At 32.6% G+C, this 26,308-nt stretch overlaps 2 protein-coding genes across 3 annotated transcripts; one reads left to right on the forward strand and one right to left on the reverse strand.

The window, feature by feature from the left end:
* Positions 1 to 836: 836 nt before the first annotated feature.
* LOC106669371 (molybdenum cofactor sulfurase) lies at positions 837 to 13,246 on the forward strand. Of its 2 annotated transcripts, none has more exons than XM_024228735.1 (15): positions 837 to 1,207; positions 5,404 to 5,560; positions 5,613 to 5,765; positions 5,821 to 6,106; positions 6,167 to 6,418; positions 9,829 to 9,927; positions 9,991 to 10,168; positions 10,232 to 10,348; positions 10,406 to 10,749; positions 10,817 to 10,915; positions 10,978 to 11,105; positions 11,167 to 11,379; positions 11,439 to 11,539; positions 12,189 to 12,296; positions 12,353 to 13,246. In XM_024228735.1, exons 2-15 carry the CDS (start codon positions 5,485 to 5,487, stop codon positions 12,539 to 12,541), a joined length of 2,343 nt encoding a protein of 780 aa, XP_024084503.1. In that variant the 5' UTR covers positions 837 to 1,207; positions 5,404 to 5,484; the 3' UTR covers positions 12,542 to 13,246. The 2 variants fall into 2 exon arrangements, with proteins under 2 accessions (XP_024084503.1, XP_014254287.1); XM_014398801.2 differs by having other exon boundaries at positions 842 to 1,207; positions 5,629 to 5,765; positions 12,353 to 13,245.
* LOC106669370 (condensin complex subunit 1) lies at positions 12,859 to 25,849 on the reverse strand. Its single transcript, XM_014398800.2, has 25 exons — positions 25,585 to 25,849; positions 22,286 to 22,433; positions 21,752 to 21,886; positions 21,500 to 21,672; positions 21,263 to 21,426; positions 21,052 to 21,202; positions 20,755 to 20,997; positions 20,012 to 20,176; positions 19,788 to 19,958; positions 19,582 to 19,729; positions 19,165 to 19,324; positions 18,962 to 19,112; positions 18,633 to 18,902; positions 18,365 to 18,567; positions 16,575 to 16,721; positions 16,389 to 16,509; positions 16,235 to 16,322; positions 16,051 to 16,144; positions 15,885 to 15,981; positions 15,705 to 15,820; positions 15,494 to 15,629; positions 15,297 to 15,424; positions 14,067 to 14,206; positions 13,874 to 14,006; positions 12,859 to 13,817 (listed from the first exon to the last, which is right to left on the reverse strand). Exons 2-25 carry the CDS (start codon positions 22,404 to 22,406, stop codon positions 13,346 to 13,348), a joined length of 3,927 nt encoding a protein of 1,308 aa, XP_014254286.1. The 5' UTR covers positions 22,407 to 22,433; positions 25,585 to 25,849; the 3' UTR covers positions 12,859 to 13,345.
* Between the last annotated feature and the right edge of the window lie 459 nt (positions 25,850 to 26,308).

Below are 26,308 nucleotides of genomic sequence, written 5' to 3' on the forward strand. Positions count from 1 at the left end.
AGTGTTTGGCTGAAGTAGATCTTTTTACAGAAAGTGGAAGTTATCTGAGTAGATTTTTCTCACCTACATTTTATTCTTTTTTTTTTTTTTTACACCATTGCTCCAGTAGTGAGGGGTGTTCCTGAAGGTTTTGAGTGGAAATGACTTGATCAGATTTACTTTGAAGAATTGCTGTATTGTTTGCAAAGGTGAGGGTGGTTGTGTGAGGATGGGTTAGGAGGTCAGCTTTATACACCTGGTAGAGGACGGGGGCCAGATGCTGTCCTTGGGTACACCAGCGTGGAGAAAGTAGCTTTGGGAAGGTAGCTTCGCAGGATTAAAATAGTAGGAATGCAAAGGTTTAACAAGTATGATTTGTGCCAGAAGTGGAAATAGTATTAAAGGGGGAAAAAGTTTTTTTTTAAACATATTTATTAATCCATTTATGTTTAGCGGCCTAATTGCTCATGTAAATTAATTAAAATATTTATTTTTTAATTTTCTGTTTTTTGTTCTTTACTCAATGATTGTTCTTTTAGAATTGTTGGCCAAACTTATTTTTTGGTATGCAAAATATGAATATGAAATTTAAGGGTGGTGTAATTTTGCCCATCACTGTATTTTCTAGATAAAAGTGAAATCAATAGAGAAGACAAGAAAACAAAAGAAGACAAATTTCGCAACTCTGTTGAAGATACCATGGACAAAAACTATGCAATCCTCTTTATTTTTCACTATCTAGTATATAATTTGAGGTAAGTTAATCTGAGCCAGTAGTCGAACAGGACAGGCATACAGAGATATAATATTGTGGGATTTGAGGGACGACTGATCGGATTGATGCAACCGAAATGAAATTGCGACAAAAGAAATCCTGTCAAAGGGCGCCAGATAGTAGATAGAAAAAAAAAACTACAGTTATATAATCCAGTTTAATGCGTAAGAGCGATTGATGTGGATATTGGGTGTCTTATCGGTGTTGTTGTTCCCGTCAATCGTTTTATTATTGAGCTATTACGTTCTGACTTTCGTGCCGACCACCGGTTTTGGTCGATTTACGAGCCGACCTTGCTGAACACGGCAACACACGACGCCAATCGTTGACACACAACTTTGTACCACTAAACCAGTGACCAGTACCAGTTCGACATGGCTGAGGTGGAAGAGTTCGTCGACTTGTTGGCCGGAAAAAGGGATATTATAAAACAAGAGTTCAAAAGACTTCAAGGTAAGTTCATTTTTTTCACTGTTTTTGTTTTGTTTTTTGTAGAAAACCAATTCGTTTTGTAGCTTAACTGGAAGGTTTTTTATAATTTTTTATTCTTTCCATTCATAACTGTTCAACTAATTCATCAATGAACACCAACTCATTCATACAGACTTCCAACTTACAATTTGACGAAAGAATATATATTTATACAACTGCATCTCGTCTAAATAAATTATGTCAATTCTGGATTTTACAACATAATGTAATAAATAATACGTCAATATAAATGTAGGTATAAATATAAAAAAATATTTTTAAAAATGTATATGCACCAAATTTATTAAAGTAATTTAAAGAAATGTGTGTAGATTGTATGTGAACAAATACATTTAGCACAACATAAATACTTAAAAACCCAAAATTGTGTACGCTAAATGTAATCAATATATCAACATTCTTAAACAGTGTTTTTCTGGATAGGTTGTTATGATATTGATTGCATCACCTCTGAATACAAATTAAAATTGATTTATAGTGTAGTATATTTATCAGTGTGATTCACAGCAGATTTATCCCCCCCCCTTATTAGAAAATTTTTTCTTAAATTTTATTTATTATTCATTAGGTCACTAATCCAATGACTGATCTGTTTTTAAAGTTTGGTAAATATGCTACAGTTTTCCAGTCTGATTTCATAGCATTTGAACACTTCATTTTATGATCATTCTTAAACAATATTTTTCTGGATAGGTTTTTATGATATTGATTGTATCACATCTGAATACAAATTAAAATTGATTTGTAGTGTAGTATATTTATCAGAGTGAATTTATTACTAATAAATCTTACTAGAAGATTTTTTCTTAAATTTTATTTATTGTTCATTAAGTCACCAATCCAATGACTGATCTGTCTTTAAAGTTACGTAAATATTCTACAGTTTTCCAGTCAGATTTTGTAGCATTTGAACACTTCAGATAAATAAAAAAACTAGGAACACATTCCAAGAAAATAGCCATTTTCACTGACAGTCAGATGTCACTTAAGGCCTCAGCCTCAAGCGAGGTAAAGGCAAAAAGCGTAAGAAGTTATTGACAATGGCATGGGCCCCTGGTATTTAGGACATAGAGGCAATGAGAAAGTGGACATGTTGGCCAAAAAAGGAGCATGGATTCTCTAGACCCTGAGCCCTATTGTGGTATATCTTATCACAAAAAATCTAAATCTAAAAATGCACCCTTAATGAGGCCGTAACCTGATGGAGCAACATCCCAGGCATGAGGCATGTGAAGAGATTCTTAGAAGGGCCATCTGTAAGACTTACAAAGAAATTACTGGAAGGTAATCACAACAGAACTAGGATTCTGGTTTGACTCCTGACAGGGCAATAAGCACAGGGCACCTAAGAAGGCACATACTCCAGATAGGATACAAACAGAAGAAACACTGTTTTGCAATTACGAGAGGAAAATCTGTAAGGAAGATCCTATTAAGGTGCCGCTGGATGGCTATGGAGGTTGACTAACATCCTGAAGTTTGCCAGTGAGTTATAAAAGCAATTAGGCAACAAATAAAAACTACTACTAGAAACTACTCAGGTCCAGGTATTGAAAGGTCTTGTGGCCTCCTCATTTGTCCCTATCCCTATCCCTAGGACACCAATGAACCCCACGAAGCATACATGCTTTCAACTTAAATTAAAAAAAAATCTATTTAGAGATTATATTATAAGTAGGAAAATTGGCTGGTTCAATGTAGTATATGAGTTTGATGCAAATTAAATTTCAGTATGGATGATATTCATGAAAACGATAGTAATTATGTAAATGTTTCCTATAAAAAGTTAAGCTTAGTTGTATAGCAAATATGTAGAATACTAGAAGTGCAGCAAAATTCCTTGTTGTATATACAATGTTAAATGTTCAATTTGGCTGACATAATTACATACATGATAAAAATAGGAGGTATTCTATGGTTACAATATTGAAAATTTGAGGTGCTTTATTGCAACTAAATTATTCAAAAGGTAGACCTCAGAACTGGCAAAATTATGCCCTATGCCATATGGTTTTAGTTTAGTTAAAGTTTATTTAATACATAATGTTATGCATACCTTGGAAAAATGTAAATACAAGGGAAAATGGCTAGGGCCATTGTACTTCCTAGTGGCAGAGGACTAAATATATTTAAAGAATTAATAATTTAGCCTAAATAAATAAATAAAAAGTGAAGAAAATTTATTTAGAATACAACAGGTGTCTTAAGACAGAGCTGTTGTTTGACTAGATTATTATTACAATTTCTAAGCTAAATATACATTAATTTAATAAATAGATAACTAAATAAAATGTTTAATAAATAAATTAAAATGCCATATTGGAGCTATTGAAAATATGTAGCACTTCTTAGCAATATGCCCAATCATAAAATACTGTCATAAAAGATGTTTCGAAAAAAGAAAAATTAGAGTAGGAAGAATTTATAAATTATTTGAATATATTTTCACCTCGGTGAAAATATATTGTAATATAATACCAGTTTATAGATAGATACTAGAAAACCTCTTGCCACAAAAAATTAAAGAGGATTATATAACTATATTTTTTCTTTCGTAGTGTCACCTTTGACAGATGAATCGGTCTGTGGAAATTTTATTTCTTTGTGCAGGGGTTTTCCTTTACAACAAAGGATATTTGAATATGACACAAGTAAAATTGTTGATGTGTACAAATTTAAAAATAAATTAAAACAAAATCTGGTATTTTAAGAAAAACTAAAATAAACACTCTAGCAATGTGAAGAATCATCCAGTGATGATAAATACTTATGTGTGTGTGTGTGTGTGTGTACGTGCACTGTGATCCTTCTAGGTTAAGTCTCACTGTCTGTTTTAATCTCTTTGAAGGATTATTGGGAATAGTATGAGATGTTAAGGGACTGGGCGTAAAGAAAGGGATTTGTGGAGTTTTATGTACCAGAATTTTATGACAACTTTCACAAAAGGAATGTTAATGTCATTCCTGCGATGTATAATTGGGAACATAGTATGGAGGTGTTTATTACTTTTCTGAGGATTTTTGATTGGGAAATCTGTATACCCCCTTGTCCCTTTGACACGGTTGTGGTTTCTTCCTTCAGCAGAGGTGCTCATATCCAAACAGATGACACACAGTTAGTTATTTTTGGCCCCTTGACAAATTGTTTTGTAGAAATTTGTTTTCTTTATTCAGCTGAATTGCATTAAGTCTTCATGGACTTAACTTGTAATGTAATACATATTTTTATCTAGAAAATGGAAAAAAGTGGATTAATTTTTTTCTCTTATACCGATCCTTTTGGCACAATTGTTTTGTGGAAATTTGATTTCTTTGTGCAACTGAATTATATAAACACATTCAGACAATACACTTATCAGTGAAGTCTATCAAGTTAACTCGTTATATAATAATTATAGAAAGTGAAAATTAAATGAACTTATACCCTATGTCAAAGACTTGGGCATCTTATTTGATAGTAAGTTAGAATGTAAGGAGCATATTATCAGTGTTAATAAAAAAGCTTCTCAAATTCTTTGTTTTCTAATAAGAAAAACAAGTAATTTCATAACACCAATTTTTCATTAATATTGTACAAAAGTCATTTGCCATAGCGTTGAATTTTTATTGTATTCATTTTCTATTTCCTCTTATTTCATACACAGAACTGTATCATCTCTATACTTTTCAGCGCTAGCTGATAGAAGGTATTTTTTGATCTATTATTTTTTTTTACCATATAATCAATGGCTGACTAAATTATTCTGACCTTGTATTACTTTCATTACTGACATAGTTCACCAATAAATAGAATAATGACAGATGGAAATAAGATATGTCCAAATATTGATTTTTTTTATCATCTAAATTCTTAATTTTAATTAATTTAAACATAAATTAGTTGTTGACTCTGGTTGGTGATGTACAAAAGTAGTTGGGCCTTAAACCCTCCTAGATAACAGGCAGGGCTACATAGTTATCTTTTTGGTTTAATTTTAACTTTTGCGTTATTCACATAGTCCTAAATTGTTTTGGTGGGCAAGCTTCACACCTTCCACTGACAAAGACACTCTGTCTAATTGTTGTCTTGTTTTTATTAAATTGAAAGTTATTGTTTTTATGTTTCATCACATTTCTTTTCTTTTTACATAATTAAATATTTATTTAATTTTTGTTTAGAATATTGCTACTTAGATCATACTGGGTGTGCTCCTTATCCCTCATCACTTATAGCAAACTGTTTGAAAGATCTGACTGAAAATGTTTACAGTAACCCACATTCAAACAGTATTACGAGCAAACTCTGTTCAGACTCTATCGATCAAGTTCGCTTCAAGTAAGATTCATCTTGTAAGCCTAATAAGATGTATTATTTTGTTTAATTAAAGAAATGTATGTTTATAGAATTTTGAACCACTTTAACACAGATCTAAATGAGTACAGTGTGATTTTCACATCTGGGGCGACTGCTGCGCTTAAGCTAGTGGCAGATTCATTTTGCTGGAGTGACATAATTGACAGTGATGAGTGGCAGCCAAAAGGTTATGATTGCTTGTGGTTTAATTTGTGTTTTATTTCAATGAGTTATGTTTATAGAATTTTCAAATGATTGCGGAGATTTTGTATATATGGAGGATAACCACACATCGGTCCTTGGGATGAGGGAAGTTGTGACAGGAAACGGAGCCAAGATCCATTGCCTGCCTCATTCAACTGCAACTGATACATTCTCTAATGGTACATCTTACACAAATTTCAACAGGTTCAAGTCGAACTCCTTGTTTGTTTATTCTGCCCAATGTAATTTTTCTGGTGTGAAATATCCACTTGATTGGATTGAAAAAGTGCATCAAAACATCTTAGAAGGGACAACAGGAAAGAGGTATTTTTTTCTTATTTTATTAAAAAATATTGAAAATTAATGGTTAATTTATATTTGCAGAAGTAATTGGTACTGTATGCTAGATGCGGCAACATATGTCTCAACAAACAAACTGGACTTGGGAAAATATAAACCGGATTTCATCTGTATTTCATTCTACAAACTTTTCGGGTACCCGACCGGCTTGGGCGCCCTTCTTGTTAAAAACACAAGTGCCAATGTATTGTATAAAAAATATTATGGCGGAGGTACTGTTCTGATAGCGCTGAGCTGCCAGAGCCGTCACGTTCCTAAACCTGTTATTCATGAAAGGTGTGCATTTTAATACGTCAGTACCTCAAGACGTCAAGAAGTAAGACAAACTGAATTATTTGACATTCAATTTATGTGGGATGACATTTATTATTGGAAATCTTCTTGGGTGTTTCATTAATCAAATCTATCAGCACTACGAATCATTTTGTAAGTTTGTAATTGGGGTCAAAAATTTGAGAGATATGTTGTCTGCAGAGTGATGTGCTTGTAATTTGGTCATGACTGATCATTTTTATCTGTCAACGTGTCATTGAAGAGCAACTCATTATCAATACTGGACTGGAGTCAGTATTGGATCCAACTCATATGACAGAACCACCCAGAGAGGATAAAAAGAGGAAAGTGATTGGTAATGATCAAGTTACTCAAAAAAGCTAACTATTTCACAAGGGAAGCTATGGACGTGGAATCACCGATTTTAATGAAACCTTTTTAGTTTATACTAGGTTAGAACAATACACATGTCATTTTTACTAATGTTCACATTAAAAAAAAAATTGTTTTCTACCAATGTTATGCACGTATTTCAAGGTTGTTATATCAGTTGATTATTTTTTTACCACAGAAAGAAAAAATAATATGCAAGTTCATATTAAATGAGATTAGATATATATTAAAAAAATTAAAAAAACCTCCAGTAAATTAGGTCAAGCGCCTTAATGCCTCAGATTTTATCTGCGTTCAACTTACATCCATGAAAGCACGTTCTTACATTTTACTTTTGTTGCTCAACTTTAAAGAGGTTAATTTCTCTTCTTTCAACATTTGTCAACAAAGTTTAGATTTTTGTATCTCAATACAAATTTTAACTTTGGTCTTGGAAACTTAAACAATTATCAAACTCTTTTGCCTTCCGTGATTTTATTAGATTTCTTTTTCAAAAATTACAAAAATGTGATAACGTGTGGTGATTATGACTGTTAATCAATAATTATTCAGAAATTGTGAGATGCGGTCTGGTGTGATGTAGGTTTCAGAAAAACATTTTCTTTATCGTGCCAACATTTTGATCTTTAAAAGACGGAGATCTTTAAAGATCGAAACGTTGGCATGATAAAGAAAATGTTTTTCTGAAACCTACATCACCCCAGACCGCATCTCACAATTTCTGAATAATGGCGATTACATTGAACCAACTTACCAATCTGTAAACTTACAGTTTTTAGAACTTTTTAAACTACTTATACTATGCCAAACTTTGCCTTTGTAAATAAATTTAGAACTAAAGATAAAAAATTGACCATTTAGGGATTTATCCTTATTTTTCTCATTTATGACATTAAATTGTTACATTGTTGATATAAGCTGAAATAAGAGAAATGCAGCTTTCACACAATTGTAGTTATATTAAAGTGGATAAAATCCAGAAGGTTTATGAATTTTTAAGTGAAACACTGAACATCAGAGGAAAAATAATTGCCCCCCCTGCTGATCTAGCCCAAAAATGTTTATTTGTTGTTTCTTATCAAAATTAATATTTAATGGTTTTAAGAGATGATAAAAATGAATTGATAGTTTTTCTCAAAAATAATTTTTGGCCTACTTTACTGGAAGTGTCTTTTAATTTTTCTAGACTTTTATATAATTATCTAATCTCATGTAATACGATCTGTCATATATTTTTCTATTTTTCTTATCCTAGTTTAAAAAATAAGGCCAAAAAAGCTTGGTCAATGTCTAATATTTTTCAACTGAGTAAAAAAAAGTTTAATTGTTATCGGTGATCGCACGCCTGTAGCCTCCCTCAACAGTAAGAGCAAAGGTCTGAAATGCTCAAAATCTATTTTGTTTGTTTGAAATAAAATGAAAACATCTCCATTCCATAAATAATGGTGAAATTAACATGGTTGACTTTAATCAAAATTTGAACGAATTTAAATTCATATCCACTTTACATTTGTAAATAACTGTTTTTAGAATTGAAATTTAATTTAGAACAAAAGGGTCTTGTCATATTAAATTTGTGGTCATTTTTATGTTTTGGAATGTCAAATTATTAACAATTTTATTGCAATAACAATTCATAGTTAATTATATTAAGTTTTGCATGTAATTTTTGATATGTGTATAACTTTATAATGTGATAAGTGGATTTTATACGCTCTAGTGGTTTTAATAGAGAATGAAAAAGAAAAAAAAACAACAACTCTAATAAGTCATATTCTTGCTTATTATTAATATTGCTATAAAAACTTATGCCTATGCAACTTTCATCCAATAGCTAGGAGAAAAGGAAATGGTAAAGAAGACTTCAATATGACACCTCTGAGAAGAAAGTACTTTATTAAAGAAGCGAAAATATTAAAAGGAGGAAAACCATTAGCAGAGCTTGGCCACAATTAACAAAAACATTTAAGTGTAAAATAGGAAATCCTTCCAATTCAAAAAGAAAAAACTAAAATTTCAAGAAAATTTGTGAAAAAATGGTTACAAGATGGCATGGATATACAACAGTCGTATATATGTATTTTATAAAGTAATTACTAAACCAGAAATGAATAATTAAAAAGGACAGGAAGATAATGAAAACGGAAGAAGAACCATCAAGGTCATCACAGGGAAAAAGAATATTGATCACACAATTAAAATGATTTAAAAAAATCAAATTTTGGCAGGTTTTCAAACAATATTGGTCAAACTTTGAGAAAAAGTTAAACAAGAAAAAAAATCATTTTCATTTTATAGTATGAGAGAAAAAATGGACACTCCAAGAGGCTGCAACAGTTTCAAACCATAAAATCCAAATGTTCCTAGTTAAAAAAAAATTGCCTAAATTTGATGGAAAATCTTGATATAATGCGTCATAATGAGCATTCGAGAAATTGATATAAAAACAAAAACTAAAATGATGAAGGTGTAACAGAATGGGAACAACAACAGTGTGGAACTGTAAACTAACAAGTATCAGGGGAATAATAACAATTACACTTATAAATTAACAAATAGACTCTATTTAGACACCTGGATGAATGTAACTCTATCTAATGTACATTTGGCAAGACAAGTACAAAAAAATGAAAAAAAGTTGTTTTTCAGTGATTTTGCAACATGTATTCAAGAGTTTTTAATTTTATAAATTCAGTGCGATATACAGGTTATCCTACATGGAACACAAGTTGAAGAAGATGCAGTTTGAATAATTTCTGTGGAAATTTTGAACATCCAAAAATGAAGAATGGGAAAAAGACTTTAATTCACTGTGATTTTATGTTTCTTCTATTTTTATACAATTTATAAAATTGATTTATTATTTTTTGTTGTTGTATAAATGTTTCAAAACCCATCTAAAACTGACAACATTTTTTCTTTATTAATAGAAAATGTTACTACTTAAAAATTAAAAATGTACACTAATTATTGTTTGTAAATAATTGTATCCAATTATGATATACAGTATTTACTTTTAGGTTTGAGGATGGCACATTAAATTTCCTTTCAATATTGTCTTTAAATCATGGTTTTTCATCATTGTATGATATGGTTGGCAGTATGGACACTGTTTCAAGGTAGTTGCTCATTTATTAAGTTTTTAATATTTAATGTTTTCTATCTTTTTATTTTGGTCTCAGGTACTGTTTTAACCTTGCAAAGTATGCATTTAATTCTTTGCTTAAGTTGCATCACTCCAATGGGAATCCTGCTGTCCATTTGTATACCGATTCAGCCTATGATGACATCACAACACAGGGAAATATTGTAAATTTCAATTTGCTAAGGGCAAACGGCGATTACATTGGTTATGCTGAGGTAATTTATTTATTTTTTTATTTATTTTTTATTTAAAAAAACAATTAATTTTTGTTTGTTAAGGTTTTGAACATAGCTAATCTACATAATATTCAATTGAGAACAGGCTGCTTTTGCAATCCTGGTGCATGCAGGAGGCATCTAGGCCTGACATTAACTGATATCAAGAAGCATTATCAGGTACATTAATGCTATAAAATTGTTTTAAAAATGGAAATATAAGTTTTACAATTGTAGTCTGGTCATGTTTGCGGTGATGACAATGATTTGGTAAATGGCCAGCCAACCGGTTCAGTAAGGGTATCGTTTGGATATTACACAACAAAAGAAGACATCGACTATTTCATTTCTGTCCTACGAAAGTGTTTTGTCAAAGAGCCAGCCGTTTTTAAAATGCCCGCACTTTGGACTTTCATTGCTTCAAATCTGAAGAAGAAGTTTGGAAAGTCAAAGGATAAACTCCTGCCGATCGAAACAATTGAAGCAATGAAATACATTTACTACTGGTATTCAGACAATCTGACCTGGAGCCCACAGATAGATAGTCAACAAGAAATGGTTCTAGAGGAGAAATATAATAAGTTAGACTTTATTTTAGCTTTTTATATTAATTGTATTGTCTTATTTTAATTATTTGTAAATTTGTAGTAAGAGTGAAGTTTATATTTCTGATATTTTTGTTTATCCTATCAAATCGTGTGGTCGATACAAAGTAAGGAAATGGGAATTGGATTCTAAAGGATTGATGTAAGACTAACATTAAAATTGCAACTTTTATTATTTCTTAATTAAAATAAATAAATAAATAGGTATGATCGACAGTGGATGATTACAAATTCATACGGTGTTGCCTTGACTCAGAAAAGGGAGCCACGAATGTGCCTGATCAAGCCTGTGATCGACACGACATTGGGTAAACTTCATCTGACCTCTGAAGGTAAAACAATTATAAAATCAAATTTCTTTAGTTTCTCATGTTTTTTTTTTTTGTATTTTAGGGTTTGAAAATGTCAGTGTTGACTTAGAATACCAATCTGTGATGAGCACAGCAGAGGCATCTTTCTGCCAAAGTAAAGTTTGCCAGGATAGAGTGCAGGGTGTCGACTGCGGGGATGAGGTTGCTAATTGGCTGTCAAAAGTCCTCGGTAAACAAGGGCTTAGGCTGATTAGACAGGTACCCGAAGACACAAGGGCTCATAAAACAAATAAAGGTGTGTTACCTTTAATAAAGTTTTGAGATTTCTTTTTAATTTTTGTTTTGAAAATTTAGGTGAACTTTCCCTTGTGAATCAGGCACAGTACTTACTTATCAATAAGAAAAGCGTCGACTGGTTGGGTGAGCTTTTAGATGAAAACAGTGATTGTCCTAAGGTAAAATATAAAAAAAAACCTGACAAACTTAAAACTAAAAAAAAGCTTAAATTAAAAAAATTTATATAATTTCCACTCAATTTTTTTCTTTTCTACTTGCATATTTTCTCCACTTCATGGAAAAAATTGAATCACGGATATGTAACTTAACTCTACCTAACCTAAACCACCCCTAGATGAATTATAACTGTCTCTAGCACAAGCCCTAACCTAACCCTTACCCCTCCCTAGCACAAGCCCTAACCTAACCCTAACCCGAACCCGAACCTAGCACATGCCCTAACCTAACCCTGCCCATCCCTAGCACAAGCCCTAACCTAACCCTGACCCGAACCTAGCACAAGCCCTAACCTAACCCTAACCCAGCACAAGCCCTAACCTAACCCTGACCCGAACCTAGCACAAGCCCTAACCTATCCCTTCTTTGTAAAAAGATTGAATAACACACTCACTCCACCATTTACCATTTCAATTAACCTGTCCCTCATCCTAATCTAACCCATCATAATTTGTCCCTAGCTCTAGCCTTATCTAATCCAACCTATGTGCACAAATGATCCTCATAAAAAATGTCTATTCTTTTCAGCCCAAAAACATATCCATGTTAAAATAAAAAACTACCAACTTTCATTATTTGCTTTTCTTTTAGGAAAGTATGATACACAGATTCCGATGCAACTTTGTAGTGACAGGCTTGAAGAATGAATTTGAAGAGCAGGAATGGCAGCAAGTTAAAATTGGCGGAACGTTATTCAATGTAGATCTTTATCAAATTTGTTTGAAATTTTCATCTCATTGATGACATGATTGTAGGTCGATGGGCTGTGCAGTCGTTGTCAGATGATTTGCATAAATCAAGACACCGGGAAGAAAACGAAAGAGCCACTGACCACACTGTCCGCATCAATGCAAGGAAAGCTGAAATTTGGAATTTACCTGTCAAAAGTGAGCAACACAAAGTGCGTTCTTGCCGTTGGGGATTCCTTGGAAATCGTCTTATAGCCCAGAGGACTTATAGAAAATCGAAAAAAAAAAAAAAATGGCTGAATTCTACAGGGCGATTTATATCCCCTTGTAAATTTGTAACTAACCAGAGACAGCGATAGTACTTTTTTAGTAAAACTTTTTGTAAAATATGGTTGTTGTTTACTTTGGATTCCTCTGGATTCCTGATGGTTGTAAACAACAATTTGTGAGTAGAACCATATTTTGCAAAAAGTGAATCTACTTACCCCACCTTCATCATTTCTAATTTTTAATAATGCATTCACTCAGTAGTACTGTACAAAATCAAAATGGCACGATTGGGAAGTCTGTGATAATTGTAGTCTTGTAGTAATTTAATACCAAATTGCACACAAAATAGATGTTTGACACATATAACAAAATTTAACAGCAGAGTAAATATGAAAGTAATAATTTTGAAAGCAATGATATGAATTTAACATTTTTGTTTTGTTTTAACCGATAAAATATTCTGTTAAATAAATTTAAAAAGAGTGCCGGAAGCTGCAATGGTTAAGGCATTGACACGGTAACTCATCATTAGAAAGTCTTGGGTTCGAATCTCAGCTGCCCTGAATTTGGTCTCTATGTACTTCCTAAAGGGTGTTTTCAATGGAAAAACCCTGGAACACTGGGGACTGATATCTCTTGTGTTGCAGCTCCATTAAAATATTTAATATACATGAAATAAATTATTTAATGCTTAGTATAATTTAGAAATTTTTTTAGAACATATGTAGGCAATTAATTTATAATAAAATACAATATATTTTACGAATATTGACTTTTCCCTATTTACTATCATCTGGCTTTCTTGGCTGATTTTGGATTGCGTGTTCTTGTTTTCCTTGGAGTGATAGATGGTATGGGTTTTCTAGGTGTACAAAACACATCTTCGTTGTCGTTCCCATCAGCATCTTCGTCTGCTGCTTGTGTTTTCTTCTTGGAGCCATCTTTGTAAGTGATGAGATCATCGATTAGATCCAGGCCTTCATTGGCAATTTCCTTCAGCTGCGGCTTGTTCACAGATTTGTTGGCCGTGTTGAAAATGGCGACTATTGAGTTGTACACCTCTTTGCACATGAGCCTCTCTTTGAAATGTGGGATGATGTCGCAAAGCTTTCTAAGACTCTTCTCGTTGAAGCTGAGCTGGTTAAGACAAAATGCAAGATTTCGCCACTGACTCTCGACATTAGTTTCCCTCATCCTTATACAAATTTTCTCAATAATTTGCTCGCTTTGTCTTTCTTTACTTATCAATTTCAATATAAACCTGAAAAAAAAAAAATATTTTGAAAACTTAACAAATAAATAATCAAATCAACATACTTCATGATTCTCTTGAAGACCTCGTCTTCTATAGGCTCTTCCCTATTTACAAGCCTTGATATTATATCTGGAATAATGTTGTAAAGGGAGTTCCCTTGTTGAGAAAGATCGATCAACAGACTCTGAACCATCTCTGTTAAAAAAAAAAATCTCGTTACTGATTATAAATGATCAACATAATAAAAAGACTTACCTGCAATGGATGTGTCTGAATCTTCAAGACAAAGGCACAGCTCTGACATCTGACCTCTTGCTTTTATCATTTGCCTTTGAATCAAATGTTTCAGTATAATGACAACATTTTTTCTTACTGACGTCGATGGATCTTTCAGCCTAAAGGGGATGAAAACGAACACATAATTATTCCATTATATATCATTCATAATACTTAGAAGAATCATGAGTGATGCAAAATGGATGTTTTTTTAAAAATCATATCAAACATGAGTTGGTATTCTTGGGCCAAAAGGCATCACAACATATGTTTGGCAAAATGATTTTTAGCCTTCAATTTTTGGAATAAGATGATGCCGCTAAGTAAGACATTCAGGAATAACCCTACTTATATCCTTGATTTCAAATCATCTGGCTAGGATTATTGACATGCTGAAGATGGAAAAATGCCAAAATATCTGATAGACCAACCCAGCTAGGATAGGCAGGCCAAATTTTAGAAGTAAATATTAAGTAAATTACTATATAAAAAGACATTTCAGCATTTTTTTAAAGATAAAATAGTACAATTTGAGCATAATAAAATTGAAATGTAGCTTGAGCAGTCAAGGCAGAAGTTTAGTTTATTTTGTATAACGGTGAAACAAAGTGGATAATTGATAAAGGGAGATGGGATTACTGATTCTAATAAATTTTTTTTTATGATACTAGGACAAAAAATATTAGATTCATGTCCAAGCATTCTTGCCAATGGTAGGACCATCTTGTTACAAAAGGCCTCATGCATCTTCTATCAGGCATAGTTCAGAAAAGGCCAACCCAATCAAAATTTTCCTTTCAGTAAAAGTCGTATAAAATAATCTCTAGAATAAAATTGTACAATAAAAATGTGGGATTCCCATTTAAAATATCAAAGTTAGTGTCATTTCACAGCTAGAGGAGAAAGTTATGTTAAATCTGTTACCACCACGTGATTCCTAGCCAAAATTAACTTGGGGTTTTACAACACCATTTTTCGTTAAAGTTAATCATTTCTGAATTAAATAGGTGGACTATAGAAGTTGATACTCTGTGTTGTATATTGTAGAAATACATAACTTGTAACCGCACAACATAGCAAAGTAGATTAATTTTTTTTTCATTAAACATGGGTGGTATATTTTACATTCTATATTTCTTTTTTTCAAACACACCGGAATCCTGTTTAAACCAAGAAATAGGGATGGGATTTTTATTTGTGGTTATTTACCTGGAGTAGATATGTTGTGACCATGGCTCGACAACGTTTGGATATCGCATCAAGATGTCACCAAAGCCAAGGACCAAAATTTGACGCACCGCATTATGTTTGCTCTTTGTCATCATAGTTATGAACAGCTAAAACAGATTAAAATTTTATAAGCCAGTTTTTTTTGTTTAATTTCATCATAGAAAAAAAGAACATACTTGAATATGCTGTTTGCAGAAGTTTTGAGACACCATCATCAGTTTCGCCAAAGCCACCGTTGCAGATGAAAGAAGGTCAATGCTTATTTTCACCGTATCAGAGTTGAAATTTTTACATATTTTTACTACAAGTTCTCTGTTTGAAGACAAAGGTTAAATGTGACCAAGTTAATTAATTTATTAATTACTGAGAAAGTTATGCTTGTTTTACTTCAAGTGGAATTCTAATGTTGAGCTGTCGTTGATCAAATGTTCACAAATCTGCTGTGTAGAAGATACAATATGTTCAGCTGCAGCCTCTTCATTATCTTGCCTATATAATTTTTCCTGAAATGAACTTAGTAAATAAAACTGAAGTAAATAAACTATGTTTAATAAATTAATTACTTACGTCTTCATCATCGGAATCAGAATTGTGGTCATTGTCATGTGTCGTTTTTGATTTCTTCAAGCAAGTTAGAACATCTTTTTCCAAGTAAATAAATTTCCTTTTGAAAACAGTTTTTTTTTTTTAAATTCAAATATATTACAGTAAACTAAAAAGCAAATAATATCACCTGAATATTATTTCACTATATATATGGAGTAATCTTTTCAATAAACTTTCATTATATATCACCCTGTCTTCATTTTCTTGTGATTCATTTGTACCTGAGTGATTTACAACAAAAATAACCGATATTGAATTCAAGATGTTTAAAAAAATACAAGAAAAAGGGAGAAGAAAAATAAAGCACCTACCTAAATTACTATTGTTGTCCATTTCAAACATTTTGTTGTACAAGGAAATCAAAATTTTGTCTGTGACCTTCTCAGGATAACAGCACAACTGAAAGTAATAAATTGCATCAACTGTTATGAAAAAAAAAACAAAACAGAATTTATTTTAGCCTACTTTGAACACCATATTTATGATAGCGATGGACATCGGAATGTAACCCTTGGAGGGAAACTTGTTAAAGTTTGCCACGAGGCAATTGACAGCCTTGTCAAAAATTGCGTTGTCCGAGTACAATCTATAAAACAGACATGTCAACGATTATACTGAATACAAGAGTAAATATAAGTGGGAAAACTTTACCTAATATATTTTCCTTCGCTTTTCGTTAGCCCGTATTTCCCAATCATTGAACACGTATATTCAACAATAGCAAGGTTGGTAGTTTCATCAGACAAGCCGAATTCGATGAGTACAGGAATATTTGAAGCAACTAAGGAGTTGTTGTGGCTAGAAGATTAATAATTTTGTTAAAAATTTGTATAGTATTTCAAATTAGAAGATTAAAGAGAGATTAAAAGTTGTAGATATACCCTTCCAGGCCTAAATTAAAAATGAACAAATAAAAAAAAATTCAAATATCGGACACCTCATTCCAAAAATCCTTAAATTATTAAGTAAGTAATGCAAGTTTCCCCCACCAACATTCCTCATGTTGAAATGTGTGGTGTTTAGTGACCGTTAGTCAATGATTATTTGGAGATCGTGAGATGCAGTCTGGTGTGACGTAGGTTTTAGAAAAACATTTTCTTTATCGTGCCAACGTTTCAATCTGTATTGAGATCATCTTCAGAGCCTGGGATTTATAAACATTGTTTAAATTTTACAAATCCATGTAAGATTTGAAAAAAATGAATTTATACAATACTAGAAAATTTTCAATTTAAAAAAATAAATTTATACAATGCTAGACAATTTTTGATAAAAAATGAATTTATAAAATGCTAGAAATTTTAGGTTAAAAAAATGAATTTATACAATGCTAGAAATTTTAGGTTAAAAAAGTGAATTTATCCAATGCTAGGAAATTTTAGGTTTAAAAAAAATGGATTTATACAATGCTAGGAAATTTTAATCGAAGTATTTGTACTCACTCAAAGTGTTTGTTTTCCGTGTAGATGTGTCATTCTGGTGTGTCGTGTTGAGAGTGCCAGTGAGATATTGCTGTTTTTTGTATATATACATTGGATTTTGATGGGGTGGGGAAGAAAGCCGGGATAGAAAGGCATTTTTATATGAGTCGGCTTCTTTGAGGTGAAAGGAGCCGACAATGAGAAAAAATGTGGGTAATGGTTTGGCCTGATTATCCTTTCAGGATTATATAGACGGGGATAATTAAGGAAAGCAAAGCCAAATTGTTGAAGAATTAGACTATGTAGAAATGTTTGATGTGTGGAATGTGATGATTGTTTTATATGTTGTATTATATGTCTTGTGTGATGTTATGATGATGTATGTATGTTAGTGATATTGAATTTGATTAATATTATTAATCAATAATATATTAATAATTAATAACCTACATCACACCAGTCTGCATCTCATGATTTCTGAATAATCATTTCTCCTGTTGTGTGATCCATTGTTGCTACAAATCTGTACAGGTTATGTCATGTGATCCTTTTTGCTACAAATTTGAACTGGCTATGCCTCTAAATTATAAGGGCTATGTTGCGATTACACAATTGTCACAAAGGCCAATTTGAAAGAGCAGGAAAACATTCAGTTTTTTCATCGAGCTTTCGATGAATATATCCCCTTCATCAAGCCTTTGAAATTATTAACTTTTCACATGGTTAACAAATATGAACATCTCCCTTCATACTGAAACTTATGGTTTCAAAAATAGTGAATTTACATGTTGATAGTGAAGCAAGATTTACAATCCATCCATTCTATAATGGTATTAACTCTTGAATTGAAGCTCTTATACTAAAGCTTGCTGAAGGAACTGAGTGTTTTCTTTTCTTGCAAATTGGCTTTATCAGTTTACAAAATAATTATTACTCCAGATTCGATAAAATCTTTGGATATTTTAATTTATAATTTAAAAAACCTGTTGTAAACTTATACTTATTTAATTTTGGTATTACTTTGCCATTAGGTCGAGAAGCATAAGAGCAGCAATACGGTTATCAACATTTTGATTGTCCTGCACTGCAAACTTTTCCCACAAGACTTGAATGAATTGTTTGTTTAAATCGTTGTTTGTCATCCACTGTGACATAAGTTCACCCAGGGCTAATTTTTGCATCATGTCAAGCTCTTTTATCAACTTAATAAGCCTTTGAGCAACCTACATAAAAAAATAAATAATTGATTAACATCATTCATTAAAAACAAGAGAAAGAAAATATTTACATGTATTGCTTGCATCTTGGGTGTTGGCTTACTCGAGTAAAGATAAAGAGTTTTATACGCATTTGTCACTGCATCCTTTATACCAGAAACATCGCAATGGACAAGAGTCAATATTGACCTCACTACTCTTCTGGAATCAGCAATGCCAAACTGGAAAGCTGTGGTGAAAAAATCGATGGCCTCTACCATTTCAATTTGATTTTTTACTTTTAAGACCTTTTCAATATCTTTACTAGCTTCAGTAATAAGATGAGTAAATTTGTATGTTTCCTGAAATTATTTTTAAAAGATTTATTGAAGTTTTTTCATTGACTAAATAAAATATTTACCTCATTATAAGAAACAATAGACTGTTGTTTTTCATATTCATCGGAAAAATTAATGCCCGTTAGTGTATCAGATTTGTCATTGGTGTTCATGAAAATTTTTTTAAACGTCACTTTGTAATATTCAACTTTATCTACTGTTTCTAAATTGCACCTGTAATTTTTTGTTTATTAGAATATTTAAAATACCTTTTATAATGATATACCTTATTTCTTTTGACGTTGGAAATTGAACCTCGCTTTGTTTTAGAAGATTGTACGCATCGACGAAATGCTTCTCTTGTATTAGGCTTTTAATTATTAACATCACATCTTTGACGGAAACGCTTTGTGTCGATGGAAGTTCAGTCAGTTCCTCGTCTTCATCTTTAATACAAAATAGATAAATAAATTAATAATAAAATTAAATAATCTTTATTTAAGATATTGGTTGAAATGGAAAAGATAGTGTCACGAGTGGGATTCAAACCCACGCGTGACACTATCTGACACTTTTTCATTTCAACCAATACCTTAAATAAAGATTAATTAATTGAAAGAATTTATTTGGTCAATAGGACCATGAAATATAATGGATTTAATAAAATTAAAATAATTTATACATGAAATTTAAAAAAAATTACTTTCGTTAAAGTGATTTGTTAAAGCTAGAATTAGATCGCCTTCTAACAATCTCCATGCATCTTCTAAAGAAATGGTCAACTTTGTCGAAAGTGCTTGCAGCTCCAATTTTTCTTTGACTAGCTCATTTTGTATTTCAACAATATTGAGCTGAAAATGGAAATAATTTATATTGCAATGTTTAGACTTAATTTAAACAAAAGCTCACTTTTCCTGCATACGGGTTCTCCTTGAGAGCAGTGGTAAAGAACAAGATGGCGTTTTTAACAGTAAAACAACTTTTATCGTTTAGCCTGCCCTTGGTAGTTTGCAACACAGGTAGAAGGACATCCATCGGCACAGCACGTTGTGCAGCTAATTTTACCCAGAGTTGAAGTACCTATAAAGCTAGATAAAGTCACCTGTATTTAAATAATTAATTGGTGTACAAACCTTCGATCTAACATAAGAGTTCTGATCTCTTATGTGGTTGTGAAGCAATTCAAACAGCTTCATTTTCATTTCTTTTTCCTCTGATGTCGCTGATGATTGTTTTCCATGGATGTAAAGAATTATTTCTGCAAAGGCGACCAATGTGGCATTTCTTATAGCATATGGCTGTAAATAATTTAAGCAATGTACACTTTGTAGTTTACAGATATACAGGGTGTATCAACTTCTATAGTCCACCAATTTAATTCGGAAATGATTAACTTTAGCAAAAAATGGTCTTATTCAAACCCCGAGTTAATTTCAGCTAGGAATCATGTGGTGGTAACAGATTTAACATAACTATCTCATCTAGCTGGGAAAAATTAACTTTGTTATTTTAAATGAGAATAATATATTTTTATTGTACAAATAGATTCTAGGGCTTATTTTATGCCACTTTTACTGAAAGGAAAATTTTGATAGGATCGACCAATTTGAGTTATGCCTGACGGAAGACGCTCGAGGGGAGTATGTTTTTTGTAACAACAAGATGGCCCTCCATGTTTATTTCAAAAACGATTAGCATTAGCACGTTAATTTAAGATAGGAATTGTCTCAGAATAGGGTAGGGGGGGAGAACATGCATGTCCCGCCAAAATTAACTGGATGGACTATAGAAGTTGATTCACCCTGTATACAAAATCTGAATCATTATTTATTGATAATAAATAAAAATAATACATGCAACGACGTATTGGTTGTACCTCCACAGTTAGATTTTTTAAAAGAATGTTTACAGATGGGATCAGCAGGTCTGGTTCATTTTCTGCCAAATCAGTTATCAACGTAGATATTGCCTTGTCGAGTCCTGCACCCTCTCCTCCAGAGACTGAGTCGACAAGCTCTTTAAGGAGTTTTGGCAAGACTGTCATTAATTTGTATTCGGTAACCATGGTGATAATTGTGCTAGATATCGCACTGGCGACGTGCTCATGATATTTTATCAACTGAATTCAAAGTGAATTAGTTTTATGGTGTTGTTACCATATTGAAACATATACCTGAATTGCCTTGGTGGTGAATGTCAACCCGTAGTTATAATGCATGACAAGGATTGATAAAATGTGCGCTATTGAATTTGCTAACGGTTTCATTTTGGCCTGAGCTATATCTGGATTTTCGTAAGCCTTGTAACAACAATTGCCAATCATACTAGAAAATCATTGTGACATTATGAAATTAAGAGCAACGGGTGTAAAATTGAATGTTTACTTGACGAAAGGAACATCTGCAACAGTGTCTGGCCAAAGGCAGGATATCCTTGCTTCTAAAACCGGGTACATCGCAACAAAAATGGATTTCTTTTTACCACCCCAGTCCCAAAGGTCTTCAGGTTTTAGATTTTTGTTGACTTTTGACTTCATCCCTTTCATTCTCTACAGGAAAAAAAAAACGAAAAAAAACAACGCCAATTTTGTTAAATGAAAGGAAAAATCAAATAAACTGTACCTTTGGTTCTGGAATATTATTGTCAGCATTTACTGCTAGTTTTTCTTCATAAGTTTTTATAAAAAGAAAAAACAAATAAAAGACCATTTTAATCACGTTGACTGCTTGCCTTTTTTCTGAAGGGTCATCAAAATTTAAAGCATCTTCGACATAATCTCTCAATGTCGAGACCACTAAAATAAGAATAAATTTTTTAAATTGACATAATGCATTAAAAAAAAAAAAAAAAAAAAAAAAAAAAAAATCACTTACAGTGTTCGATAACAGAATCAAATACTTCCTGGAGTTGTAAAATTGTTATTTCATTATCACAAAAAATGGAGTACACAGAGTCAAATTGTTTAAGAATCACTGGACAATTTTTGTTTTTGAGATCTTTTTTGACATCTGCACAGATAAAAACAATTACAGTTTAAAGAAAAATCTCATGTTAAATTTTACAGTAGTAGCAATTTTGGCATTCTACATGAATGCATTAGCAAATGCCATTTTATTTAAACTTAATAAAACTGTAAGTACTCTCAGTTGGTTAAATGTTTAAAGCACCAAACACTCTCAATAAAAATGTCACTTTAGGTGGAAAAAGAAGAGACAGGATTTTATTACAAAAGGTAAAGTTGCACGATACAAGATTTCATGCATCCATCTTTATAATTCAACAGTCATTAAAAAAGAAAAATACCAGTAATTTTAACTATAAAATTTAGTTCACTTGGCGTTTTAAAAGAGGAATCAAATTGTTTTTAAACAATATTGGTCAAATAAAAATTATGCGAAAAAAATCACCTTTGAGTCTCTTAAATGCTTCTGCACTACTGTATACTTCTCTGACGACATACTGTCCGCTTTCCTCTTTCTGTAAATCCTCCTTTTGTAAAGGGACCATAAAATCCCATTCTTCGTCCATTCTAAGTATTTATATTATAAATGTTATCTAAAACAAAGTGTAAATTATTCATTTATGCATCAGAAACTGTTCTTTAAGTTGAAAAAGGCTTTTTATATTTAAATTAGAGAATGTTATGTTTTAATTTAATGTGTAATAATAGTCCTTTGGTAAACTTTTTTGCATGCCCCTGTCCTGAGCAACAGGTGTCCTCATTGAACTTTCCTTGGCCAATTTGTCGGCCTCTTCATTACCCTCTTACCTCAGTGCCCTAGTACCCATACAAGGGTAATTTTATTTCCCCAATGTCTGAAAGGGCACTGATGCAGTCCCAAACGATTCTGAATTTTACCACCGATGTGGTCATTGCTTTCAGTGTCGCCTATGTGTAGGCTATCGTGGGTCTAACAACCGATATGTATAGCCTAGAGACATCTTTGGATTCAGTCCTCAACTTTTTCCACTAAGGCTTTTGCATCTGACTTTTTTCAACTCCGAATTAGAAGAATTTCAACTACAGTTAACATAAGGGGCTTAGGTCCTCATAGTGCCCTATTTTGTAGTTTTTTAAATTTTAATTATACACTCAAAAATCGGCAGTTGTATTTTGTTATTTATTTCAAACCACATGTAGTTTTATCATTATATAAATTACAACAAACCTATTTTAATGTAAACCATTTTAATCGAGACAGAAATTCATGAGTTTGAATAAAAATTATTTAATTATTATTATCATTTAAAAGAAAATGCACCAAAACACGAGAAAATCATCAGATAGGTTAAAATTTAATTAACAATTAATTATATAGTTTTGCTATTAATAATTAATTAAAATTACTTCTTCTGGAATCGAAGAGAACCTTAAGTCTCCTAGGCATCGAGTAAATAAGCGATCAGATTTCTTCTTGTGAACCAGAATCCCATTCTTCGACAGGAGTGGTTAGATGTTCAACGATTGTTGGAGGTGATGGACAATGTCTTTATCATGTCCCATAAGTGTCGTATGGGATTCATGTCAGGAGAAAGTCTTGGCTAATTCATTGTGGTCCCTAGATCCTCAAAGTAAAAGGTGATAACTCGAGCTATAGGTCAAGCATTATTAACGTGAAGTCCTTTAATAAGTGGAGCGAATGGGACCACAGCTTCCTAGCAGTCAAAAATCCATTATGTATGACAATCAGTTTGGTACAGGCCTGGACGTTGATTTCACCCCATTCCATAACTGACTCACATGACACAAAGTGTTCTCCATGTCTTCTCCACACAGGGTCCCGGTCCTCTGATTGCCACAGAGCAAACCGGCACTTTTTATGTGAACATAAACATGTGAAGAGAACAGCCTCCTATTGTTGAAATGCCACAACAAGATGCTGAGAAGCAAATAGTTGCCTTTCTGCTGCAGTAGTTGAGAACCTGAACATGTAGAGACTAGGCTATTCTTACAAAGCCTTCTGATGACTATTTTTGAACTCATCCTTATTTCATCAGGAAGCTTAACTGATGCTTCCTTAGTGCAGTAAGAGCAATAAAACTCTCTCTTTGATGGATGCAGTGCAGCACACCCAGGACTTGGACTATGTAATTGACGCTGTTAGCCTGGGCAAGTTCTTCTCAATTTAAAACCCATGCTTTAAATAAAAAGAAAGGTGAAATTGTACCGATTTTCTTTATTTTTAATAAAGTGTGTAAAAGGATTACTAGATTAATAACTCTATAAAGGTAAACAAGTTGTTAATTTAATCCATATATGTTTAGCAGACTTAATTGTCAATATTAATTATTTCAATTATACTTTTTATCTAAGTTCTTGGTTGAGATGAAAAAGTTACGTGCCACAAGCAGGATTCAAACCGACGACCTTTGGCTTTTGTGTCCAAATGGACTGAAGTCATGATAGCTTAAGTGGTTAGAGCAGCAGCATATTGAGCCTAAGGTCGTGGGTTCGAATCCCGCTCGCGATACTAACTTTTTCATCTCAACCAACCTTAGATTAAAAGTAGATTGAAGCAAGTTATTATGTTGTGTTTACATTTTAAGTCAATTATTAATCTTTATATCTAGTTATAAATATAAATAAATGTGTCCATTTTTTCTTTTTGTCTTTGAATATATAATTTGCATAAGTTATCATAGGGTTTGACAATTGTGAGGTATGACCATAGGGTTACTTTAGCCCTGAAGTTCGTCCAATGAGTCAATGGCATACCCATTATAGCTTTATCACTGGTTCTTTTAAGGCGTATGTTAATCTTTGGCTGAGAACTACTCCTAACCATAAATAGGGTTATTCTTTTTAACTTGCATGTCTGCTGCCTCGTTACCTGAAATTCCCTCTCGACCCAATTTAGCATAAAGATATTTGCAAATCCTAGTTTTTATGGAATTCAGGTAGTTTCAGACCAATCTCAGATTGGGTCACTCAAGTACCACATGTGAAGACGACTCAATAAGTGAAGTCAGTTCAGCATAAGTTCACCAACTCACAGACCAACACCCAGCAACAACTCGATTTCGGACATGTTTTTATCGCATGTTGTACGGCCAAATGATAACGTTTACGTTTATTTGGCGATACCTTATATGCTGAATTAATGAGGCAATTTGATCCTTTAGAGCATAGCTTAATTCTGCTGATTTTTAGCCCATCTTTCACAGATTTTTAAGTCAACTAAACAACTGATAGCAATAACAATTTAAAATATTTGTATCTTATTAATTTGTAAGTATTATTTCTTAGCACAACATGAAAAATGTTTCTTCAAACAGAATATAAATGAATAGACTTCAAAATGGTCAGTTTTTATTTTAAATGTACTGCATATTTTTTTAACAAATAATTGTCCAGTTTAAAAAAAAGTGTTTGAATAATTTTTTGTCCTGTAGTTACAATAAATAGATGAAATAAGAAAATTATCAAGTAGAACATTAGTAAAGTATGAATTAAATATATTTTTTGTGCTCCGTTTTCTAAGAATTATATAAACTTGTATCTAATCTAAAATCAGTTCAATTGGGCTAGAAAATTAAATCCTACGTAATTTCCCATTTGACATTTGTCAAGTCACGTTTAAAATGTAAATTGTTGAAAAGTCCTTGGTCGATTAAATAAAATTGAGGATTTGAGAGCCGTGGAGCGCCTTGGCCCCGGGCTTCCCGAGCCTTGAGGCCGGACGACTTTCCAAGCCTGAGGGCTTACCTGTGGAAAGGGGGCGGCGAAGGATTCCGTCTTCAAACGCTTTGGAAGCAGAGGAAGCGACGTCGAGAACACAGCAACGGGGTTTGTTATTTGTTTACTGATTGACGATTGTTAGGAAGCGGTTTGTGAAGTTGGGAGGTTGCACGTTCGTCCGTTCTCCCGCTCGAGTTGACCCTCGTGACGATTGGCTCCGCCGGCTCAACCTTCTTAGTTCTTCGTACCGATTGGCTCCCACGTTCGAAAATCGAGCCGGTAACACAAACTTCCCTACTCACAAAACAGATCGGGCGCTAAATTTACAATAAATGTATTACAAAAATTTTGTATTTTTGTCGTTTCCAGTCATTCCAGTCCAGAGTGGATTCTCGATGTTTTGATCTGCCAGGCTTCTTATACTTCTATAAGATTCTAAAAGACTATAATAACCAATTCCTTAAATTCACTAATTTCGTGGTCCGCTTGACCAATTAAATCATTACAATTAATTAAGGTTTTTAGTTGAGATGAAAAAAAGTTAATGGCACGAGCGGGATTCGAACCCACGATCTTCGGCTAGATACGCCGCTGCTCTACCACTTGAGCTATCGTGACCTCGATCCACTCGGACACCAACTTTCCATCTCAACCGCACCTTTTGAATTTTCCCTCCTTTTTGCCATTTTTTTCAATTCAATTCAAGCGGACCACGAAATTAGTGAAAGTTAAATTATGTAAAATGTAAAAT

The sequence above is a fragment of the Cimex lectularius genome, unplaced genomic scaffold (assembly GCF_000648675.2).
Source record: "Cimex lectularius strain Harlan isolate CLEC.00 unplaced genomic scaffold, Clec_2.1 scaffold198, whole genome shotgun sequence".
NCBI classification, from domain to species: Eukaryota; Metazoa; Arthropoda; class Insecta; order Hemiptera; family Cimicidae; genus Cimex; species Cimex lectularius.